This window comes from Mustela nivalis (assembly GCF_964662115.1).
Source record: "Mustela nivalis genome assembly, chromosome: 5".
NCBI lineage: Eukaryota > Metazoa > Chordata > Mammalia > Carnivora > Mustelidae > Mustela > Mustela nivalis.
In genome coordinates, this window is record NC_139024.1 from 89,821,337 (window position 1) to 89,843,269 (window position 21,933).

General features: G+C 53.1%; 1 protein-coding gene across 2 annotated transcripts; it reads left to right on the plus strand.

The window, feature by feature from the left end:
• The first annotated feature begins 3,560 nt into the window (after positions 1 to 3,560).
• On the plus strand, positions 3,561 to 21,708 carry CAPN11 (calpain 11). Of its 2 annotated transcripts, none has more exons than XM_082733168.1 (22): positions 3,561 to 3,634; positions 9,827 to 10,077; positions 10,434 to 10,503; positions 12,260 to 12,378; positions 13,304 to 13,437; positions 13,623 to 13,791; positions 16,098 to 16,181; positions 16,279 to 16,364; positions 16,570 to 16,644; positions 16,811 to 16,971; positions 17,096 to 17,271; positions 18,229 to 18,240; positions 18,546 to 18,757; positions 19,056 to 19,095; positions 19,194 to 19,262; positions 19,345 to 19,402; positions 19,539 to 19,603; positions 19,868 to 19,936; positions 20,535 to 20,613; positions 20,708 to 20,824; positions 21,269 to 21,327; positions 21,429 to 21,708. In XM_082733168.1, the coding sequence occupies exons 1-22, from the start codon at positions 3,619 to 3,621 to the stop codon at positions 21,453 to 21,455; spliced, it is 2,148 nt and encodes a 715-aa protein (XP_082589294.1). In that variant the 5' UTR covers positions 3,561 to 3,618; the 3' UTR covers positions 21,456 to 21,708. The 2 variants fall into 2 exon arrangements, with proteins under 2 accessions (XP_082589294.1, XP_082589295.1); XM_082733169.1 differs by having other exon boundaries at positions 19,056 to 19,083.
• Positions 21,709 to 21,933: the final 225 nt, after the last annotated feature.

Below are 21,933 nucleotides of genomic sequence, written 5' to 3' on the forward strand. Positions count from 1 at the left end.
GTCAAGGAACTCCTAGAGGAGGAAAAACGAGAGACCCCAGGAGCAGGAATAGGAGGGGGAAGAGAAAAAAACAGATATTACAAAGGTTTGCAGACAGGCAACCAGAAATGACCAACAGCAGGGACAGCAAACACGGGCACAGGGGGGGCCTGAGTGGCTCAGTGAGTTAAAGCTTCTGCCTTCAGCTCAGATCATGATCTCAGGGTCCTGGGATCAAGCCCCAAATTGGACACTCCGCTCGGCGGGGAGCCTGCTTCTCTCTCTCTTTGCCTGCCTCTCTGCCTACTTGTGATCTCTGTCTGTCAAATAAATAAATAAATAATCTTTAAAAAAAAAACATGGCACAGAGCCTGTCAAAGATCGCCCATGCACCGACAAGGGGCAGGAGGTGCATGGTGTGCAGGGTTCGCCCACCCCAGCTTGCGGAGAAATGCCCTCTGCCCGTCACACGTGGCTTGGAAGGCCCGTGTTCCCTGGTGGGTAGCTGTGGGCAGCTTGGTCTAGGCCTCAGCTTTCACACGTACGACAGAGCCACAGCCTTTTATTTAGTTAGTTAGTTAGTTAGTTAGTTAAGATTTTATTTATTCATCTGAGACAGAGTGAGAGCAAGAGCAGGGGTTAGGGGCAGAGGGAGAGAGAAGAACTCTCTGGCTGAGAGCAGACCCCCGGCTGAGCCAGGAACCCTGAGGCCACACGGGGCTCAATCCCAGGACCCTAAGAACAAGACCTGAGCCAGAGGCAGATACCTAACCATCTGAGCCGCCCATGCCCCCCAGGACAGACCCACAGTCTTGTGAGATATGGACCTGCAGGCAGAGTCCCCAGAGTGCCAGCAGGTGGGTGGGCAGAAACTGGCTGTAAATTTGGAGCAGGGAGCACACACAACAAATAGGTCCCAGAGGGTGCAAACAGCAATCTGGCCCTTGATCCCTCCATGAAACCCACTCAAACTTCTAACTGTTCAGCCACGAAAGTTGACATTCAAAGAGGGAGGAATGACAAGACCCCACAATTATTAAGGCCAAAATGACCAGCGTGGTACCAAAGGTCTTCCCCAAGGTCATTGAATTAAACCGTAAACATTCCATCACCAGCTCTGAGGCAGGGAATAAGGTGTGCGCAGTGAGGTGACCCTTCCCCAGGTCAGATAGAAAAGTTCGGAAGGGCAAATAAGCCTGGGGAACTGGCTTAAGGGGCAGCGAACAGACAGGGAAGGGTGGGAGCCCAGGTAAGGGCTAACTGGCACTGGCGGAACCCAGGTCAGAAAGGGGAAATTAGGGGTACCTGGGTGGCTCAGTCATTAAGCATCTGCCTTCGGCTCAGGTCATGATGCCGGGGTTCTGGGATGGAGCCCATCATCAGGCGCAGTGGGGAGCCTGCTACTCCCTCTCCCACTCCCCCTGCTGGTGTTCCCTCTCTCACTGTGTCTTTCTCTCTCTGTCAAATAAATAAACAAAATCTTAAAAAAAAAAAAAAAAGAATGGGAAGGGGGAATTTCAGCAGGCTCATTTGATGCACATTTCCTGAACCAGGATTGAATGTCCAGTTCCACGCTGAGTGCTGAAAAGGATCTCAATGGGTGTCGGTGGAATTGGGGAAGGAGGAGGGAGGCCGCAGGGAACCCCAAAGTCCATCTCTCTTCTTCCCTTTACAGCTGAGGCCAACAAAAGGTAATGGACAAGAGCTGAGGATTTAGGCTCAAATCCCAGCTCCGCCACTTACCAGCTGGGTGACTTTGGCCAAATTATACCATACCTTCTGAACAGGAAAACTACTGTCCTCCCACACAAAATAGTCCAACACCAAATGAGGGAAAGGGGGCTTTTCCCACACCAACCAGTTCTCCAGCTCTCCAGGCACCAGCTGGGTGTTTGATGATTCCAGTCAGTTCTGACACTGTCCAGCTGGAGTCAGCATCAGATCCCACAAGAGCTCCATCCCACAAGACTGCCCCCACTGCAGATGCCCATCATGAGTCCCAGGCTGTCACCTGGATCGAAATTAGGGCTCTCATGACCCCCTGTCGGGTTTTGCAACGGGTTATGACAACACACAGAACTCTGGGAAACACATCTCTGAGTTTCTTGGAAAAGGATGTGTTAAAGGATACCGATGAATAGCCAGAGGAGGAAAGTCATAGAGTAAGATCAGAAAGGTCCCAAGCACAGTCACTTTCGTCCCTGTGGTGTGGGGGTACACCACCCTCCTCCCAGTGCATAAATGTGTTCATCAACCCAGAAGCTCTCTAGATCCCATATTTAGGGATGCTTCTGGAGGCTTCCTTATATGGGCATGATTGCTTATTAACTTCATCTCCAGCCCCTCTCCCCTCCCTGGAGAAAGAGGAGTGAGGCTGAAAGTTCTAGACTTTTAATCATGGCTTGGTCTCCCTGGCCACCAGCCCCATCCCAAGGCTAGCCCGAAATCCTCCAGGAATAACCTCATTAGAACAAAAGATGCAGTTATCTCTCACGAAATTCCAAGGGTTTAGGAGCTCTGTGTCAGGAACCAGGAGCAGAGACCAAGGACATATTTCTTATTATGTCACCCCTGGCCCTCATCTTTCTCCTCTGTAATGTGAGGATAAATGATACCATGTCCTGGAGCTGTTTTAAGGATTAAATAAGCAAAAACTTCTTAGCCCAGTGTTCAGCACATAATAAGAACTTAATTAACTGTAATTAATGTTCTTAGAGATGAGGAAGTTGAGACCCAGAAAGGGGGGTGGAGAGGACTTGTCCAGAGTTGGCTTGAGACAAGACTCGGTGACTCCATTCAGTGGCCTGAGCATCTGCTCTGTGGCCAATCGCTTCACCAAGGCAGAAGGTCACCCGGATGACCTTGACAGGCCCCTATACTATAGGGCGGGTTTCTGAGGTCAGACAGTTCACGCTTTCCCCTGGACAGATGTGACAGCCAGCCAGTGGCCTGGCCATACCAAGAAGAGTGTTAGAGGTTGAATTGTGCCCCTCACACACACAAAGATACGTTGAAATCCTAATTCCCAGTACCTCAGCTTGGGACCTTATTTGGAAATGCGGTCCCTGCAGAAGTAAATAGTTGAGATGAAGTCCTGCTGGAATAGGGTGGGTCCCTGACCAAATACAGCTGGTGTCAGTATGAGAAGTGGAAAGACACAGAGGAGGCGGTGTGAAGATATAGAGCCACACAGGGAGAGCGCCGTGTCAGTGGGAAGGTACCTTTTGGAAATGAAGAAGCCCTTAGGATAAAAGGGTCAATTTAGGGTGTCAGGGACAATCCCTTCCTAGAAGCCTTGGGCTGAAAGAGGGGGCCTAAGACTCGTCCTGAATGGAGTTCAGTGAGGACAGCCAGCCTGGTAGAGGTGTCCCCGGTTAGGGGTGCTGGGACTCCTGTCCCCTCAGGAAGAGGGCCCTTGGACTGGTGGGGTGGGACCAGGCAGATCAAAAGAGGCTAGGTTGCTGACCTCACCAGCCTGTGGGGGACAGGGAGAAGGAAGACAGAAGAGGCAGGCAGCTATTAAAATATGCCACTGCCCTAGGACTCCCACTGCAATTGGAGAGTTCTGGGTGGGGGTAGGGGTTCTCCTCCCCCTCCCTCTAGAACCTTCAACTGTCAAGCCCCACGCTAGCCACCATCATGCTGTACTCCCCAGGTAGGCGCTGATGGGCCTTGTACTCCTCCTGTACTTCTGTAGACAAGGGCCTCCCCCTGGGGAAGGGGCTGTGTTCCCTGGAGGGTGACTCCTCCATCGGACTGGATGCTCCCTAGGACCAGATGGGTCTCTTCCTCAGACACCCTGCTGGTGGCCAGACACACAGGAGCCCTTCCTCCTATCTCCACTGAGAGGCTGGAGTCAGGGAGAGGAGAGGGAGCAGTCACCCTACTCTCATAGCGGCCTGGGAGAAAGGCTTGTGTGAGGGAAACCCCAGCAGCCATGAAAAAACTAAAACTCAGAGAACAGAAAGAACCTCTCCCCAGCCCAGAAAAGTGGGCCTCTTAGTCCAAAAAAGACCAGACCCTAAGAAGGCCACAGGACCAGGACTCTGGAGGCAGGTCTGGGGACCTGACCTCAGGGCCTGAGGGAGACAGTACTGGGGAATGTGGTGCTCGGCAGAGTTGGACTGTTCTGTGGGGTGGGGGCTAAGTGGTGGGGGGCAGCCAATCCCAGCCACAGAAGGGCCCAGCCCTGCACCTCACCCAGCCTGTGGTGGGGCCAGCTGGCCTCTGCTAAGGGGCACTCCGGTCCTGGCTTCTTGGGCCATGACCATCTTTCCCAGGCCCTGGAAGTGTGGGCCTGGCCCAAAGAGAAGACCAAAGGCAGTCCTCGCTCTCCCAAAGTCCCCTGAGAAGTCTAGACAATATCTTATCTTTCTTTCCAGCCAGCTTTAGAAACTCAGCTGTCCCCAAAACTGCAGGCCTCCAGTGGTAGGGAAGCTGCAGAGCCCCTGCCCTCAGGGACGACTCCCCACCTGCAGGGGAAACAGGATACACAACTGGGACAAAGAGCTTCCTTGTCACACATGGCCATCTGTCTGTCCTTCCCACAGCCAGCCTTGTCTGTCTGTCTCAGCTTGCCCACGTCCCTAGACCACCTGACAGTGCTCAGGTCTGTCACCCTCACTGGAGACATTGTTGGTGATGACTGTGGTGGAGTGTGTGTGTGTGTGTGCGTGTGTGTGTGTGTGGTACACGTGCCTCCCCTCCCCCTATCAGCCAGATGAGCAGTGCATTCAGGCCCAGCCAGCAGAGGCAGAGTTTGGAGGCAGGACAGTGAGAAATGACTCCTCGGGGTCAGTGGTGACCAGGAGACGGAGGGCTCCAGAGGGATGAGGAAGCTGAGATTTAACCTTCACAGCCTTGGTCTGCCTTCTGAGGTTCTCTAGTTTTCTTGGACACCAGCCTCTCTGGGGTCCTTCCAGACCCTGAGCAGAGGCCAGCACAGCCACTCCCAGAGGCAGCCAAGTCAGAGGCCTCCCTGAGGCGGCCCCGGTGGTGGAAGGGCACAGAGTGGTTCATCTCACTACGTGGGTGCCCTTGGACCCCTCACTTAACCCAGGTCTCTCAACCTGGGCACCTGGCACTTGGGGCAGTATAACTCTGTCATGGGGCTGTCCTGAGCAGGGGAGCGGCCTCGCCAGCCTCTACCCCCCCGATGCCAGGAGTACCTCCTGTTCCCCGGTTATGACAACCAAATGCGTCTCTAGACCCTGCCTAATGTTCTTTCGATGGAGGTGTGATCTCCCAGGTTGGGGATCTCTAGCCCTAACGCCTCTGGGTAGGTCCTGGGGTAGGCCTAGGTCACGTGGGACAGTCATCCCTGCCCTGCTGGCAACACGGGGTAAGGACCAGGTGATGAAACAAGACCAGTTCTGATCCTCATCCCCCTTCTGAGATGTTCTGCAGCGAGCCTCTCTAGACCCACTTCACCTGAAGGGGGCTCCAAGTTTTGTCCCCCACAGGCCTCCTTCCAAGTCTTCCCCTGTTCTTTTTTTTTTTTTTTTTTTTTTTTTTTAATTTGACAGAGAGAGACACAGCAAGAGAGGTAACACAAGCAGGGGGAATGGGAGAGGGAGAAGCAGGCTTCCCGCTGAGCAGGGAGCCCGATATGGAGCTCAATCCCAGGACCCTGGGATCATGACCTGAGCCCAAGGCAGCTGCTTAATGCCTGAGCCACCCAGGTACCCCCTGTTCTTTGAGCAAAGAAAGTTTATTCCCCTGTTGCCCCGACACACCCTTTTATTCATCCCCCCCCCCCCCCCCGGGCCTGAGGGAGTGGGGAAGTAGCTCCTCTACTATTTTTAAAAGAAATAGGGCGCCTGGGTAGCTCAGTGAGTTAAGCCGCTGCCTTCGGCTCAGGTCATGATCTCAGGGTCCTGGGATCGAGTCCCGCATCGGGCTCTCTGCTCAGCAGGGAGCCTGCTTCCTCCTCTCTCTCTCTGCCTGCCTCTCTGCCTACTTGTGATCTCTCTCTGTCAAATAAATAAATAAAATCTTAAAAAAAAAAAAGAAAGAAAGAAAGCCAGAGGGCCTGGGTGGGGAGAGAGAGGGTGGGACAACGGCAGAGGAAAGGGGAAGAACGCCCAGATTGCAGCTGTATGCAACCACTTCCTTGCCCCCAACCCTGACTCTTCCAGAACCAGGAATTTCTGGTGCACCCCACCCTCAGGGGCCCTTCAGGAAAAAGGGGGCCATCACTAACCACCAAGAAGCTCCCAGTTATCCTACCCATCTGAGTGGCCTCTCTCCCCGGCCCCTCCTCCCTGCCTCTACAGCCTGCTGTGAAGATAACCATGAAGGGGGAGAGTCTGGAAGGGTCCTCTCAGAACTCCCCGCGAGTGAGTGTTCACTTCTGACTCCTCAGGGCCCAGCACAGAATAAATGCTCCTCAAAGGTGGCTGCAATGAGTTACCGTTTGCTCTAAGGAGCTCACACCGAGACAGACACACACTGATGATCCCAACCCGTTCCTGCCTCCTTACGATCACTGAGGCCTAGGAGGAAGGGGGGCTGCTGTATGATAGCAGTAGGTCCCCAGCCAGGTCCCTGGGGGAAAGGCAACCAACATTTTCTGAGCACCTGCTGAAGGCCAGTTCACGTAGCTTGCATCATTTCATCCGGAAACACCCTTCGTGGTAGAACACAGCAGCCTCTGTATGCAGATGAGGAAATCAAGGCTCCGAGACATAAAGCAACTCGCCCATGGTCACACAGCTACTCACCCCAGTTCAGGGCAGCCCAGGGCACCAGCTCTGCGAAAGAGGAATCAGTGCCTTCCAGACCCCTTTTCCAAGACCTTATCCAGTCTGAGGGAGGGGAAGGGACTGAACAAAGACCTAGGAGGAAGGGAGGGACCCCCCATCCCTTCCAGTCCAGCCTTGGCCCCTGCACCGTGGCTCCTTCCTGGCAAGGCCACGAGTGACGGGTAGGAGCTCGGAGCAGCCTGCCTAGGTCTGCCCCTGCCTGACTGCTGCACGCCAGGCGTGCAGCCTTGAAGAAGTTCAACTTCTCAGGGCCTTGGTTCTTCCCCCCCTAGCAGGGAGACAAACCCAGCCCTTGGGGTTGTTGTCATGGGGCTTCCCAGAGTTAATGCATGGAAATAATTTAGAATCAGGTTTTGCAGGAAGTCCTAGTATTTTTATAACAGCTCTGTAAGTGCTAGTCCCTTCTACAACTGGGGGAGACTCCTGTTATCGTCATGTCACAAACCATAGGCTCCGTAGAAGAAGCAAAGGGCAGGATCCCGAGTCCGTCCAGCAAACTCACCCTAATCCTGAAGGCCAGTGAACTTTTCTCAGTGGGGACCAGGAGTCTACAGGCCTCAGGGACCCCAAGTGGACCCCCAAGGAGCCTTTATGTGGGGACCAGGGCCTTTGCTCATGGCCTGCACCAATGCTCCGGCTTCCCTGGGCTGAGGTGACCTCTTTTTGGTCCCCAGCCCAGTCATGGCCTCTGGGCAGTGCTGAGTTGAGGTCTATAGAGCACACCATTTACCAGGAATCTGGGGGGATAGGAGACTTTCCCTAATGGAACGGAGAGTCCCAGGGAGGAACCCATCTATCCCTTCACAGGGAGAAACTGACATGCATGACCCTCCTCCCTTCAAGGAGTGCTGGGGCACGTCATTCAAAACATCTACTAAGCACCTCCTATGTGCTCGGTGCAGCAGCAAACAGACAGAAATCCCTGTCCTCACAAGCTTTCATTCCAGAGAGGGAGACAAATAAATAAATAATGATAAATATATGTCTGCCAACGTCTACTCCATCGTGGACCAGAGCGGAATAGGGAGTAGGGGGCAGGGCAGGAGAGAGAAAACAGACTTGCAAACACAGATGAAAAATCACTAGAGTGCAATGCAAGGCATCCACCCATTGATTCACTCATTCATTCATCCATCCACTGAAAGTATGTCTGTGCCCCTGCTGGGTCCAGCTACTATATGAGACAGAGGGAACCCACTGGTGGACAGAGGAGCCCTCTCCTCCACCTTGGGGAGTCACAGACAAGCCAACTCAGAGCCGGTAGCAATGGGTGCCCCAAGAAAGGAAAGTGTTAGATGCGAGGGCAGCCCCAAACTCTGTGTGGGCAGATTAGGGAAGGGATTCCCTGAGGAGGTGGCATTGATCCGGGCCTGCAAGGCGCAGCAGGACTTTCCCAGTGGACAAGGTGTGTGTGTGGAAGCAGAAATGATTCCAGGCAGAGGCACTGAGGCGGAAGTGGTTCAGGGCAGTGGAGAAACGGCTGCCTGAGCTCGAAGTTGCTGGGCCTCTTGGTGGCAGGCTGGTTTGGGTTTGTCAGGCTCACAATGGGAGACCACAGGGGCAAATCCCCAGGAGACACCGCTGTGGGACTGGAGAAAGGGTGTGCTTGTTTGGGGTCGTGGGAAGAGTCAAGGGGCATCAGAGAAGTTTTGCCACCGGCTCATAATCCCCTTAGTTGATGAAGACGGGAAGATGGTGGTAGTCCACCGGACTTCCCGCTGAGGAGAGGCTCCTCCCTTCAGAGGGATTGTCAGGGAAAGGTCACAGGGGTCTGGGGTCTGCACTCAGACGGCATCCCATGTGCAACCCTCACCCGTGACCTTGGGCATGCTCCTTGACTTCCGGGCCCCTGCTTCCTCTTCCGGTCACTGAGAATATTCCATGGCTCTTTCTGGAGGCAGGTGTGCCTTGCACAGAGCAGGCGCCCAGTGCTGTTAGCTTTGCTAGTGTAACTCTTCTCCTCATCTGCCACCTCGAGGGATGGCAAATCACGGAGACCCCCTGCTCTTGCCTCTGTGGAACTCAGCGCTCTGTGGGCTCAATCTGGGTCTCCCCCCTAGAGTCTAGAACCCTCCCGCCCCTCCCTGGAGCTGCCCCTTCTTTTCCCCACTCTGGATGCCTCCCACACTGAGGCACCAACTGGGTTCTGTTTAACTCAGACCCCATCCTTCCACTACTCTCTGCCTCTATATAGACTGGCCTATTTGGAGCAGTTTACATAAATGGAATCATGTAGTATGTGGTTCTTTGTCACTGCCTTCTGTCACTTAGCACCATGTTTCTGAGATTCATGTATGTTGTAGCGCGGATCAGTACTTCAGATCTTTTCTTCTATTTGAGAGAGAGAATGCGCATGCGCACACACGCACACACATGCACACACACACTCAGGCGCAAGTGGGGTGAGGGCCTGAGGGAGAAGGAGAGAGAGAAGCTCAAGCAGGCTCCATGCTCAGTGCAGAGCCCTCATGACCTGATACCATGACCTAAGCCAAAATCAAGAGTCGGACCCTAACTGACTGAGCCCCCCAGGTACCCCAGCAATTCATTTCTTTTTTAATTGTATCCTTGTATGAATGATATTCCTTTGTATGTGTGTTTCTTGTCTTACTGGGGCATTTATCAACTGATGGACGCTTGGAGTCTCCTTCCCGCTTTTTAAGACTCTTGCGAATAATGCCACGACCATCTGTGTACAAGCGTTTTATAGGGACATACATTCTCCTTTCTCTTGGGTATATACCTAGAGGAGGAATCGCTGGGTCCTGGGGTCAGGATCCTATGTTTAACTATTTGAGGGATGGCCAGGCTATTTTTCAAAATGGCTTCACCCTTTTATATTCCCACCAGCAATGGATGAAGGCTCCAGTTTCTCCACACCCTCGCCGACCCTCATTATTATCAGTCCTTTTTATTACAGGCATCCTAGAGGGTGCAAAGTGGAGGAACATTGTGATACGTTTGTATTTCACCTGGCGACTAATGGTGTCGAGCATTTTTTTATATCTTCTTCAGAGAAACTATCTATCCAGACCCCTTGTCCATTTTTGAACTGAGCTAACTGTCTTTTCATTGTGAACCAGAGTCCATTTTCACGGATCAAGGAATGGCGGCCCACATAAGCCAGAACCGGCTCAGGGCTAAGGGCGTAGGCCAACACCACAATGCCGAGAACTTCAACAACCAGAATTATGAGGACCTGCAAGCAGCCTGTCTGAGGAGGGGAGAACTGTTCGAGGACTCCTTTTTCCCCGCCGAACCCAGTTCCCTGGGCTTCAACGATCTGGGCCCCAGCTCCAAAAGTGTGCAGAACATTTCCTGGCAGCGGCCTTGTGTGGGTACTGGGAGGGGAGGCAGGGAATGCTCGGCAGAGTGGGAAGACTGTTTGTCACGAACCCCCCATCACTTTGATATTTCCGGTCCCCTGACCTTCTATCCCGACCCTGGATCAGGCCTAGGGACGTTCTGGCTATGCTTAAGCCAAACCTCTTAGAGAACCCCTGGGAAAGTCAGTCACTAACCTTTGCTATCACGTCCTACAACTCTGCCAAGCTGGTCTTGTGGCCTTCCCCCTCAGGTGCCATGTTTTCCCCTAGAACTTGGAGGTGAATGTCGTTCCCCAGGAATGGTGAGAGGGAGGTTGGGAGGGGTTGTCTTGGACCCCCTAAAATCTTTATTCCTTCACCACAGCAAATCACAAGCACCCCTCACTTCATCGTGAATGGGCTGAGTCCAACAGATGTATGCCAAGGCGTACTTGGTGAGTGGGGAGCAAGAAAACCAGTGTGGAAGAAGGGGGTGAAATGAGGAAGATGGCTGAGGTAGGAGGTGTGCCAGGGTGTCTTTTTAAGAGCTGGGACCCCTAGATTCAGATGATCTCTCTTCCCCTTACACTCTGGAGAGGATAGCAAGACTGTCAGGAATATTTTTCCTGTTCCGCCTGGTGCGATTCCAGTCCCTCCTGTTGCTGTCTAGGTCTGGGAGTAAGCTGGGTGGTCTGTTAGTTACCCATTGCTAAACAATCAGTTGCCCCCAGACTTAGTGATTTAAAGCAATGACAAACATCTATCACCTCATAATTTGTGAGGAACATACCAGGTAGGGTCTGGCTCAGAGTTTCTCATGAGGCTACAGTCAAGATATCAGGCTTCCCCTAGGACCATCTGAGTGTCTGCACAACTTGTTAGCTGTTGCCCCAGACAGAGTGATCTGAGAGAGAACAGAGAGGAAACCATCATGCCTTTTGCAGCCTCCTTTCAGGAGAACACTCAGGTCACCTCCGCCATATCCCATTTGTTCGAAGCAAGCTGGAAATCTGACCCTCACTCCTCACCTGAGGGGAAGGAATTAGGCTCCACTTCCTGAGGGGAGGATTGACAAAGAGCTTGTGGACATACCTCTAAGCCACTGCAGGTGCCAGGAGTTCCTCAGTCTGATGTATCAAATAAAGGAGCACTGGCTTCCTCAGCCCACTCTCCCACGGGTTCCTATGACAGCCCCAAGGGATAGCTTCCTCCCTCAGGAAGGGTTCCTCCAAATCCTGCTTGTTTCTCCAGGGATAAGACTAGAGCCTGAGTTCTGTGGAATCTGTGGCAGAGAAAAGGGCAGGTTGTGGGCAGGGAGGAAGCCAAGGAAACCCTGGGCCCCATGTCTGCCTCTGTGGCTCACTGGGCTGTGGGAGGAGAACCGGCTTCTTCCTGGTTATGTGTCCTTTTGGCAATGGAGGATTGGAATATCCATAACCTTCCCTCCCCACCTTCTGCCTCCCCTCAGCAAGGGTACCCCAAGGAATCCAGGAGGGCATTGGTAATCACAGATGCTTTCCCAGTACCCGCGGCATCAGCCTGGCCTGGAATACTCACTCAGGGTACCACCGCACCCGCAGCCCCACCCAGCAAAGTCTGAGGTATCCAGGAGAGAGAGTTCAATAAATGACCTTGGCCTAGGGATACTGCCGCTAGCCCCCATCAACACCTAGGCCCAGGGACCCAGCTGGAGTACAGACTAAGCTGCTTGGGTCTCCAGTATTAAGGGGGTGACATCAGGGAGTGGTTTCTTGATTATTACACCAATGTAATCATAGAGTAAAAGTAGAAGGCAGGCAGTATGGGGAAGATGACTGGATTTGTTCAAGGGATGGGAGAATACTGGCTGTCTCCACAAAGCAGATATCCATAGCAGTTCTCAGGGTAAGGAGCAAGACGAAGGCCAAATATCTCCTCCTCAAATCCAAAAACCAAAGTATGTGGCTCTAATTTGTGAATCTGTTACCTAATAGGAAAGGTAAAGAGGCTCACAGCCAACACCCCCCACCCTGCCCCCAGAGCCTTTCGCTTCAGCCCAGTTTCTCCCTACAGATTCCTTCCTGAACATTCCTCAGGGGGAGGGTCAAAGGAGGCGCATCTCTGTGGGGGAGGGGCCACAGAGGCTGTTCCTGCTCCTTTAGGGCTTGGACTCTGGGACCCACACTCACCTATGGGAGGGCTTGAGAGGCAACCCCCTTCCTGTCTTTCCAGGGGACTGCTGGCTGCTGGCTGCCATTGGCTCCCTTACCACATGCCCCAAACTGCTGTATCGTGTGGTACCCAGGGGGCAGAGCTTCAGGAAAAACTATGCTGGCATTTTCCATTTTCAGGTGAAGGATGATTTGAAAGCCAGAGTTGTTTTATGCTGTGTGTATGAGAGAGACAGACAGATAAAAAAAAAGGGGAGGGAGGAAGAAGAAGAAGAATGACATGTGCTTGGAATTTACCTTTCTTTTCTTTTTGAAAAATAACATTTATTAGGGTGGGCTTTTGTCTAATTATCAGAGAAATGTCTGCTCACTAAAGAAATCAGGTAAGCTGATTTTTTAAAGCCCAGAGAGAAAATAATTGTTATCAGTTTGTGGCTCTCCTTCTGCTTCTCTCTCTCTCTCTCTCTTTCTCTCCCTCTCTGTCTCTCTGTCTTTTCCTCTTGGTAGAAGTGTGTGTGCATGTGCGCGTGTGTGTTAATATGTTTTGTGTATATGACACTAGGAGTCAACAGTCAGTCAGGGTCACATAATTTTTGTAATCTGCTCCTTCAGTTTAGTGACATGTGGACAAATTCCTCACATCACAAAAATGTTTCTGAGAATCACAAGAGTTTTTTTAAAACCTCAGAAATCCTGAAGCCCAAGGTCAAAATGCGGCTGGTGTCTCTCTGGAGGCCCGGCAGAAACTGGAGATGAGGCTGGAGGCAAGCTTCAAGCTTTTCATTGCCTTTCCCACACCCCTCAGCCATTCAGGGGAGGGGCCTGTCCGCCTCAGGCGTGTCCCTGATCCTGGCCACCAGGAGGTGCTCGAGTAACACAGTTTTTATACAAGGCGTGTGCGTGTGCGTGTGTGTGTGTGTGCGCGCGCGCGCGCGCGCGTGCACGCGCGCCCAGGGGATAAGTGGGGGATGTGGGGGTGGGGGCGTGCATGGGGGGAGTGGGAGTGGGGGTGTGGAGGTGTGTGGGAGGGGGTGCACGCCTGTGCTTGGAGGAAGGCCTGGGCAGATACCCTAAGCCCCACTGAGGTCCACCTTGCTGCCCACAGATTTGGCAGTTTGGGCAGTGGGTGGATGTGGTGGTGGACGACCGGCTGCCCACAAAGAATGGCAAGTTGGTGTTCGTGCATTCCGCCGAGCGCACTGAGTTCTGGAGCGCCCTGCTGGAGAAGGCATATGCCAAGTGAGTGTCCCAAGCTGGGCATGCCTCCAAGCCTTCCCTGAGAGCTGGCAGCTAGGGGGGCAACTGGAATCAGGGGAAAAAGCAAATGGAGGTCAGGGCATCCCTTCCTTCCCTCCCCTCACCCTCCCATGCCCAAGCTGACCTCTCTATCCTGGAGCACAAAAGTGCCCTCTCTTTGCCCACAGGCTGAACGGGTCTTATGAAGCCCTGTCAGGGGGCAACACCGTGGAGGGCTTTGAGGACTTCACGGGGGGTGTGACCTATAGCCTCCAACTCCAGAAGCCCCCTCGGAACCTGCTGAGGATGCTGAGGAAGGCCATCGAGCGATCCTCCCTCATGGGCTGCTCCATCGAAGTAAGCCATTCCTGGTCCTGCCTCAGGGCCTTTGCACCTGCTGTGGCTTTCACCTAGAAGGGTCTTTCCCCCAGAGAGCTGCATGACTAGCTCCTTCTCATTTACATTTCAGTTCAAATGCCCCTACTTTGGTTCTCTTCTCCACCTCCAAATTTAAATCAGTTGCTCCTAACCTCATATGCCCTCTACTTTGTTTTTATTTTCATCTTAACATTTATGGTGCTCTGTCATGGTCTTACTTATCAATGTCATTATTCACAGTCTATCTTCTCCTGGCTGTTTCAGTCAGTGAGGGCAGTGACTTGTCTCATTCACTGGGACTCAGGGTGCTGTTTGGCATACTATACACGCCCAGCAAATATTTATTCAAATAAATAAATGAACCCAGACTGCAGCCGTATGACTCCACAGTTGGCATTTTGGGGCTTTTATCCCAGAGAAGTGAAGACTTATGTCCACACAAAATCCCGCACACAAATGCTCACAGTGACTTTATTCATCGTGGTCAGAAACTGGGAACAGTCTAGATGTCCTTCGATGAGTGAATCATTAAACTGTGGTGCACATATGCCATAGGCCATGACTCAGCAATAAAAGGAAATGAAATATTGATACACGCAACTATGTGGATGAATCCCAAGGGAAATATGCTGAATGAAAAAAGCCAAGAGAGTTCCATGCTGTATGATTCCATTTCCCTAATGGTCTTGAAATGACAAAATTTTTTAAAGATTTTATTTTATTTATTATTATTATTATTATTATTATTAATTATTTAGAGACACAGAGAGAGAGAGAGAGAGAATCCCAAGTGGGCTCCACACTCATCACAGAGCCCGACTTGGGCTCGATCTCACCACCCTGAGATCATGACCTGAACCTGAAGTCAAGAGTTAAACATTTAACCATTTAACCAACTGAACCACCCAGGCACCCCTTTTAAGATTTTTTTTTAGGGTGCCTGGGTGGCTCAGTCATTAAGCCTTCAGCTTGGGTCATGATCCCAGTGTCCTGGGATCGAGCCCTATGTCAGGCTCCCTGCTCAGGGGGAAGCCTGCTTCTCCCTCTCTCACTCTCCCTGCCTGTGTTCCCTTTCTCACTGTGTCTCACTCTGTCAAATAAATAAATAAAATTTTTTTAAAAAGATATTATTTTTAAGTAATCTCTGCACCCAACATGGAGTTCAATCTCACCCAGAGGCCAAGAGTGGCATACTCCACCAACTGAGCCCGCCAGGTGCCCCAAAATGACAAAATGTTTTTAAAATGGAGAACAGAGGCGCCTGCGTGGCTCCATCATTTAAGTGTCTGACTCTGGATTTGGCTCAGGTCAAGATCTCAGATCCTAGGATCTGCCGGGCTCAGGTTCATGCTCAGCAGGGGTCGGGGATCTACTTGAAGATTCTCTCCCTCTGCTCCTCTCCCCACTGCCCCCGCACTTACATGCTCTCTATCTCTGAACTGAATAAATAAATAAATATAAAATAAAATAAAAATAAATCGGAAGTGGAGAACAGATGAGCCATTGTGAGAGGGCAGGGAGGAGCGTAGCCAGAAGAGGCTGGCATGGTCATAAGAGGGCAGCACAGAGGACATGTCCGGTGCTGGGATGGTCCTGCTGTGGGACCCTGCTTGTGGGGCAGGGTACTACCCACGTGGTACAATGACACAGAACATACACAAAGGACTACTGGCGAGAGTGGGGACATTTGTAGAAGACTGACACATTACATCAACCTCAGCGTCCTGGTATTGATATTGTACTATAGGTTTGCCAGATGTTACCATGGGGGTTTGGAGGGGGGACTGGATACAGGATGCGCAGGCTCTCTCTGGATTGTTTCTTTTTTAAGGTAGGCTTCCTGCCCAGTGCAGGGCTTGAACTCATGACCCCAAGACCAAGAGTCGCCTGCTGTACTGGCTGAGCCAGCCAGGTCCCCTCCCTGGATTATTTCTTACAACTGTCTGGGAATCTACAATTCTTTGCAAATACCAGGTTTAATTTAAAAAAAAAAAAAAAAAAAAAAAAAAACTGAATCCCAGGGCACCTGGATGGCTCAGTCAGTTAAGCATCTGCCTTCGGCTCAGGTCATCATCCTGGGGTCCTAGGATCAAGTTCTGCATCAGGCTCCTTGCTCAGTGGTGAGTCTGCTTCTCCCTCTCCCTCTGCTCCTCCCTCTGCTTGTGCTCTCTCTCTCAAATAAATAAAATCTTTTAAAAAACTGAACCCCAAGAATGCTCACATCTCTTTGCGGGCCCCAGTGCCTCTGACTGGATCCTGACTTCCTCTCCTTCTCTGTTCCGCAGGTTACCAGCAATAGTGAGTTGGAGACCTTGACCCAGAAGATGCTGGTGAGAGGGCATGCTTATTCCGTGACCGGCATCCAGGATGTGAGTCTGCCAACCACACCCTCCCCGGAGACCCAGGAGAAGGCAGAGAATCTCTCCTGCCTGAGGTCCTTGACCTTGGGCCACATCCTCCCACCAGGTCTGGTACCAAGGTCGGGCAGAAACCCTGATTCGGGTCCGGAATCCCTGGGGCCGGATCGAGTGGAATGGAGCCTGGAGTGACAAGTAAGTGTTCCTGACCAGCACTGTCAGGGGTGAGGGGCAGAGTGAGACAGTGCCACTGACAAACTGGCCAAGCCCTCCCCAGGAGATTCTCCATTCAACTCAGGAGCCCCACAAGGCAGGCATTCAGGGGTGGGGGAATCCCTTGGGGAGGACCAAATGCCTCTTAGCCCTGCCCCTGTCCCTCCATTGCCTGTCTCTGCTCCAGCGCCAGGGAGTGGGAAAGTGTGTCTCCGGACCTCCAGAACCAGCTCCTGCTCCAGAAGGAGGACGGGGAGTTCTGGTCAGTACAGCTTGGGGTGGGCTTCCTTCCTTTCCTCTGCCACCCTCCCACCTGTGCCTTTGATGGAGAGGCTCCTTGCGCAGGGGGCGGGGGGCAGGGGGGAAGCGCTATGGGTATGGGGATGCCGCAGGCTCCAGCCGTTGCCCTCTGTCCCCCCACCCCACAGGATGTCCTACAAAGACTTCCTGGACAACTTCACGCTGCTGGAGATCTGTCACCTGACACCCGATGCCCTCTCTGGGGACTACAAGACCTGTTGGCACACCACCTTCTATGAGGGCAGCTGGCGGCGCGGCAGCACCGCGGGAGGCTGTAGGAACCACCCAGGTGTGTGAGGGGACACAGGGGCCCCACGGGTCCCACCCAGCCCTGTCGAGGAGGCAGGCCCGGGATTGGGCAGCCCGTCCACCCCAGGGAAGGGCAGAGCCATGCTGACCTGCTTCGTTCACAGACACATTCTGGAGCAACCCCCAGTTTAGGATCTCTCTCCCTGAGGAGGATGATGAGGACGACCCAGAGGATGACCAAGCCGTGTGCACCTGCCTGGTGGCCCTTATGCAGAAGAACTGGCGACAGGCGCGGCCCCGGGGAGCCCAGCTGCAGACCATTGGCTTTGTCATCTACGAGGTGGGCACTCCCGCGGTTCTCCCAGCCAGTCTTGCTCCTTCTCCTGGCCTCACCCCTGCAACACCCTTCCAAAGCCCTTACGAATAGGAACGAGGAAGGAGATGGAGCGTCAGGGATGAGGCTACTTGCCCAAGTTTGCACCCCCAAGGCTGTGTTCTGACACCCCAGAGCCTGTGTCCTAATTCCCAGACCCTCTGAGCCTTTTCTGCACCATCCTCAAGTCTCCCCCCAGATACCCCACACCGAGCACTGACTCCAGCAGCCAAGATAAATCCCTCACAGTGTTTCCAAAATCATACTTTGCAAAATCCTATAAGTGACCATTTGTTCAAAAAGTTATGGAGCTCCCGCTATGTGCCAGGCCCCAGTCCAGTCTCCACTGGGGCAGTAGTGAACAAACGTAGACACAAGTCTTGCCCTCCTTCTAGTCTGTGAACCCACCAGGTTAACAGACATCAGACATTCCTCCAGATATTTCCAAGGTTAGATGTGGTCCTTCGGGAAAAGCTATATTCTCTGCTTCCCACCCAGAGATCTATAGGGCATCAGCGTGTTAAAGGCTCTGGTCATCCCTATAGGAGAACAACCCATTTATCTTCGTCTAAGCCGCCTTTACAGAAGTATGTTCAATGCTCAATTTCAGTAATCACCTATGAACTTCCTGCAGGGTAGGAGTGTTCCGTGGAAAATGCTTGCATTCAGTAAAATGCTCTCCTTTTTCCTTTGTATAAACTGTACCTTGCTCTTCCAAACTTAGGGACTATCAGTATTAACACTAGGACTCTGAGCTATTCAAGCCCATGCCCCACCCCTCCACCAGTGTCCCAGTGCCCTTAACTTCCCCTAACACACACACACGCGCACACACACACATACCTCCTGGCTTCTAACGGCTTGAGCCCCTTCACCTTCACCATCCTGGGGTTCTCACCTCTCTCTCTTTCTGACCTCTCCTAGGTCCCAAAGGAGGTACAGAAGACGTGGGGCTTGATTCTGGGCAGGCGCTGCCCCACCTCTGGCAAAGGGTGGATTTCAGCAAAGGGTTCTCAGGGCTGCTGGGGGCCTCTGGGTTAGGATTCCAGTGCCCTGGGGCCCCAGGTGGGAGTTGGGGCAGGAGATCTTCCTGGGATTGCTTGCCAGTTGGGTGGTGTCCAGGACTGGTCAGTTTGTGGTGACGCCTCCCACAAACTGTGCCCAGTGTAGCTTCACTTTTGGGGTCCGCCTCTCCTTACCCTCCCATGCCAGCCCTGTACCCACCTCCAAGGCTCATATAGTTTCAGAACATCCAGGATTTTCGCTTGAAGAAGGACTTCTTCATCAAGTATCAGGACCACGGCTTCTCAGAGATCTTCACTAACTCACGGGAGGTGACCAGCCATCTCCGGCTGCCTCCAGGGGAATATGTCATCATTCCCTCCACCTTTGAGCCCCACAAGGATGCTGACTTCCTGCTTCGGGTCTTCACAGAGAAGCACAGCGAGTCCTGGTGAGGAGCCCTACCTTGGTGCTCCAAGACCACCTGCCCAAGAGCTCCAGGATGTCACCCTTAGGGAGCAACCATCAGGTCCTCCCCAACTCCACCCCCATTTTAAGTCAGGGAAACTGAGGCACAACGATGGGGGAGTCCCAGCTGGGAGCAAACCAGAATCAGGACCTGGATCCCATGCAGCCTGTTCCACATTGCTTCAGATACATGACATGACCTCTCCTCATGACCACCCCCACTAAAATCCCTGTCTCCCTGATCCCGGATAACTTCCAAGGCTTCCTTTACTTTTGCTCAGGGAACTGGATGAAACCAACTATGCTGAGGTACTCCAGGAGGTGAGGGGATGCTGTGGGGTGGAGGGAGGAGAGGAAGCACCTGGGGAGTGTGAAGGAACTTTCTGGAACGGGTTCCTTTCCCACTCCTTTCCCTGCAGGAGAAATTCTCTGAGAAGGACATAGATCCGGACTTCATACGTTTGTTTGAGATAGTGGCAGGAGGAGAGGTGAGAGGCTGAGCGCTGGGTGCCCAAAGGAGGTGGCCAGGGTGAAGGTGTCAGAGTAGAGGTTTACTGTCCCCCTCCCTAGGACAAGGAGATAGGCATGTATGAGCTACAGAAGCTCCTCAACAAGGTGGTCACCAAACGTGAGTCTTCCAACCGCCAGACCCCACTCACAACTTTTCCCTGCAGCTTCCTCCTCACCTCGACCCTCCCTCCCTGCATCCCCCTGCAATGCCCCGCTCACTCCTTCTGTCTTCCTGCCCCTTTCCTCCCCCACAGTCAAAAACTTCAGGACCCAGGGCTTCGGCCTAGACGTGTGCCGCTGTATGGTCAACCTCATGGATGTATCTTCTTATCCAGGGGTCTCCCACCGCTGACCCCCTGACCCCCCCCCAAGCTTGACCCCCCAGAGGTGGCCCCTCTCTGGCCATCCATGCCCTCCTTCCTGCTGGGGATTCGGCTCTGAGGTAGCAAAAGAAGCCCATTCTGGCTAGTGCTTGCACAGGAACCCCTGGCCTCACGGCCCCCCACTCAGAGAGCCCCTCTGCTTCCCCAGCCCCAAGTTTCCCTCTTTTCTCCCTCCGCTGGCATCCTTGACCACCCCCCAGAAAGATGGCTCTGGCAAGCTGGGGCTTCCCGAATTCCAGATCCTGTGGAAAAAAATCAAGAAATGGACGGTAAAAAAAAAAAAAAATGACAAGGGCAGTTTATGGTGGGCAGAAAGGGAGGTCCTCAAGAGCAATGGGATCAGTAAGGATGATGCTAGAACAGGAGCCCCCAACTAGACACACGCATACACAGGACAGGACAGGATCTTTTTTCTTTTTAAGATTTTATTTATTTATTTGAACAGTGAGGGAGAGAGCACAAGCAGGAGGAGTGGCAGGCAGGCAGGCAGAGGGAGAGGGAAAAGGAGGCTCCCCATCGAGCAAGCAGCTGATGTGGGGCAACAGGACAAGGTCTGTTGAAGTGTTGGTGTACTGGCCAGTCAGAATATTTAACAACCAGTATAACCCAGGAATCAGCTAGCTCAAAGGGTACATGCACAGGGCCCAGTTGGGAGTGGGTCTTTCAGAACACTGACTTGGTTTCCAAGCCCCTCTCCTTGCCAGACGTCCCCTACAGTCACGAGAGTGGGCACTCAGGGAGTGGGCCCAGGCATGCAGCCTTGGGTCTTGGGCAATCCTTGTAGGTTCCCTGTTCTAAAGCAATTCATTACTTCCACCGCCCCTCCATGCACACGGCCCGACCGACCTCACCTGTACGTCCCTTCAGGACATCTTCCGAGACTGTGACGAGGACAACTCGGGCACCTTGAACTCCTATGAGATGCGCTTGGCACTCGAGAAGGCAGGTTAGCAGGGGGTCAGGAGAGGGTTTGGGGGCAAGGAGGGAGGAAGCAGTGTCCAGAGGGCTGGACTCCCCCTCCGCACTCCCCTCCCTCCCAGGCATCAAGCTGAATAACAAGGTGACGCAGGTGCTGGTGGCCAGGTACGCAAACGACGACATGATCGTGGATTTTGACAGCTTCATCAGCTGTTTCCTGAGGCTGAAGGCCATGTTCAGTGAGTCAGTCCTCTGCCCGCTCCCCACCCTGGGCTAAGGACCAGGGGCCGCCTCCTACACACCCACACGAGTAGCAGGGCTCCCAGACCACGCCATCTTAAGAGCATGGGTGATACGGGTTCAAATCCCAGCTCTGCCTCTTGGTGGCTCTGTGCCTTGAGCAAATCATTTATGTCTCTGTGCTTCTGTCCTCTGTTCTCATCTATAAAATGTGGGCAACAATAGTATTGCCCTCCTAGGGTGGAGGTCCTGAATATAAGGGTTTGCATATGGCTCATGGCAAGGCCATGAGATGTTCTCCTTAATCCCTTTCCTGGCAAAGGGTTTCCTGGGAAGCAGCAAGGAACAACTTCTTCCTCCCTTTCATCCTGCCTCTTGGGAAATGGGTCTTACCAACCAGACTCAGCTCCCAAACCCCTCCCCTTGCCTCCTTTCCTAAACAGCATACTTTCTATCCATGGACCCCGAGAATACTGGCTATATTCGCTTGAATCTGAACCAGGTACGTGGAAGGGATCTTCTGGCACCCACCCCCACTCACGGCTCCCCCAGCCATCCTGCCCATGCCCCCTCCCATCCTTGGATCTGTTTTTCTCCCGACAGTGGCTGCAGACCACCATGTGGGGATAGAGGATCCCCGAGGAGCCTGGCTCCCACCACCCCCAGCACCCCACCACTGTGGGGCTTCTGGCCCCAGAGCAGGGGCCTCCTTGTTGCTCTGGGCTCTGCGGTCTCTGCTGATGGAATGGGCTCCAGCTAGTGGCCCCGGATGCCGAGCTTTTCTCCGGCTCCAAGCCCTCCGGCATCCACCTTCCCAGCCCATTGTGTTTCCTTTCCTCCCCAGCCTGCTTCTGGTGGCTGGATTCCCCCATCTCCCTCCCCCCTGCCCTCTCTCTCTCTCTCTCTGAGTATATTTTACCAAGATTGTCACTTCTCTAGTGGCTGTGGAGGCTCTCCACACTTTCCTGCTCACACCTACCCGCTGACTACCCCTCCTGGCACAGCTCCCCTCTTCTCTGCTTCACGTGGAAGGCGTTATTATAATAAACAGTCCATGCCACTGGCTTCCATGTCTCCGTGTATCTATGCCAAGAGAATTCCTGGCGGG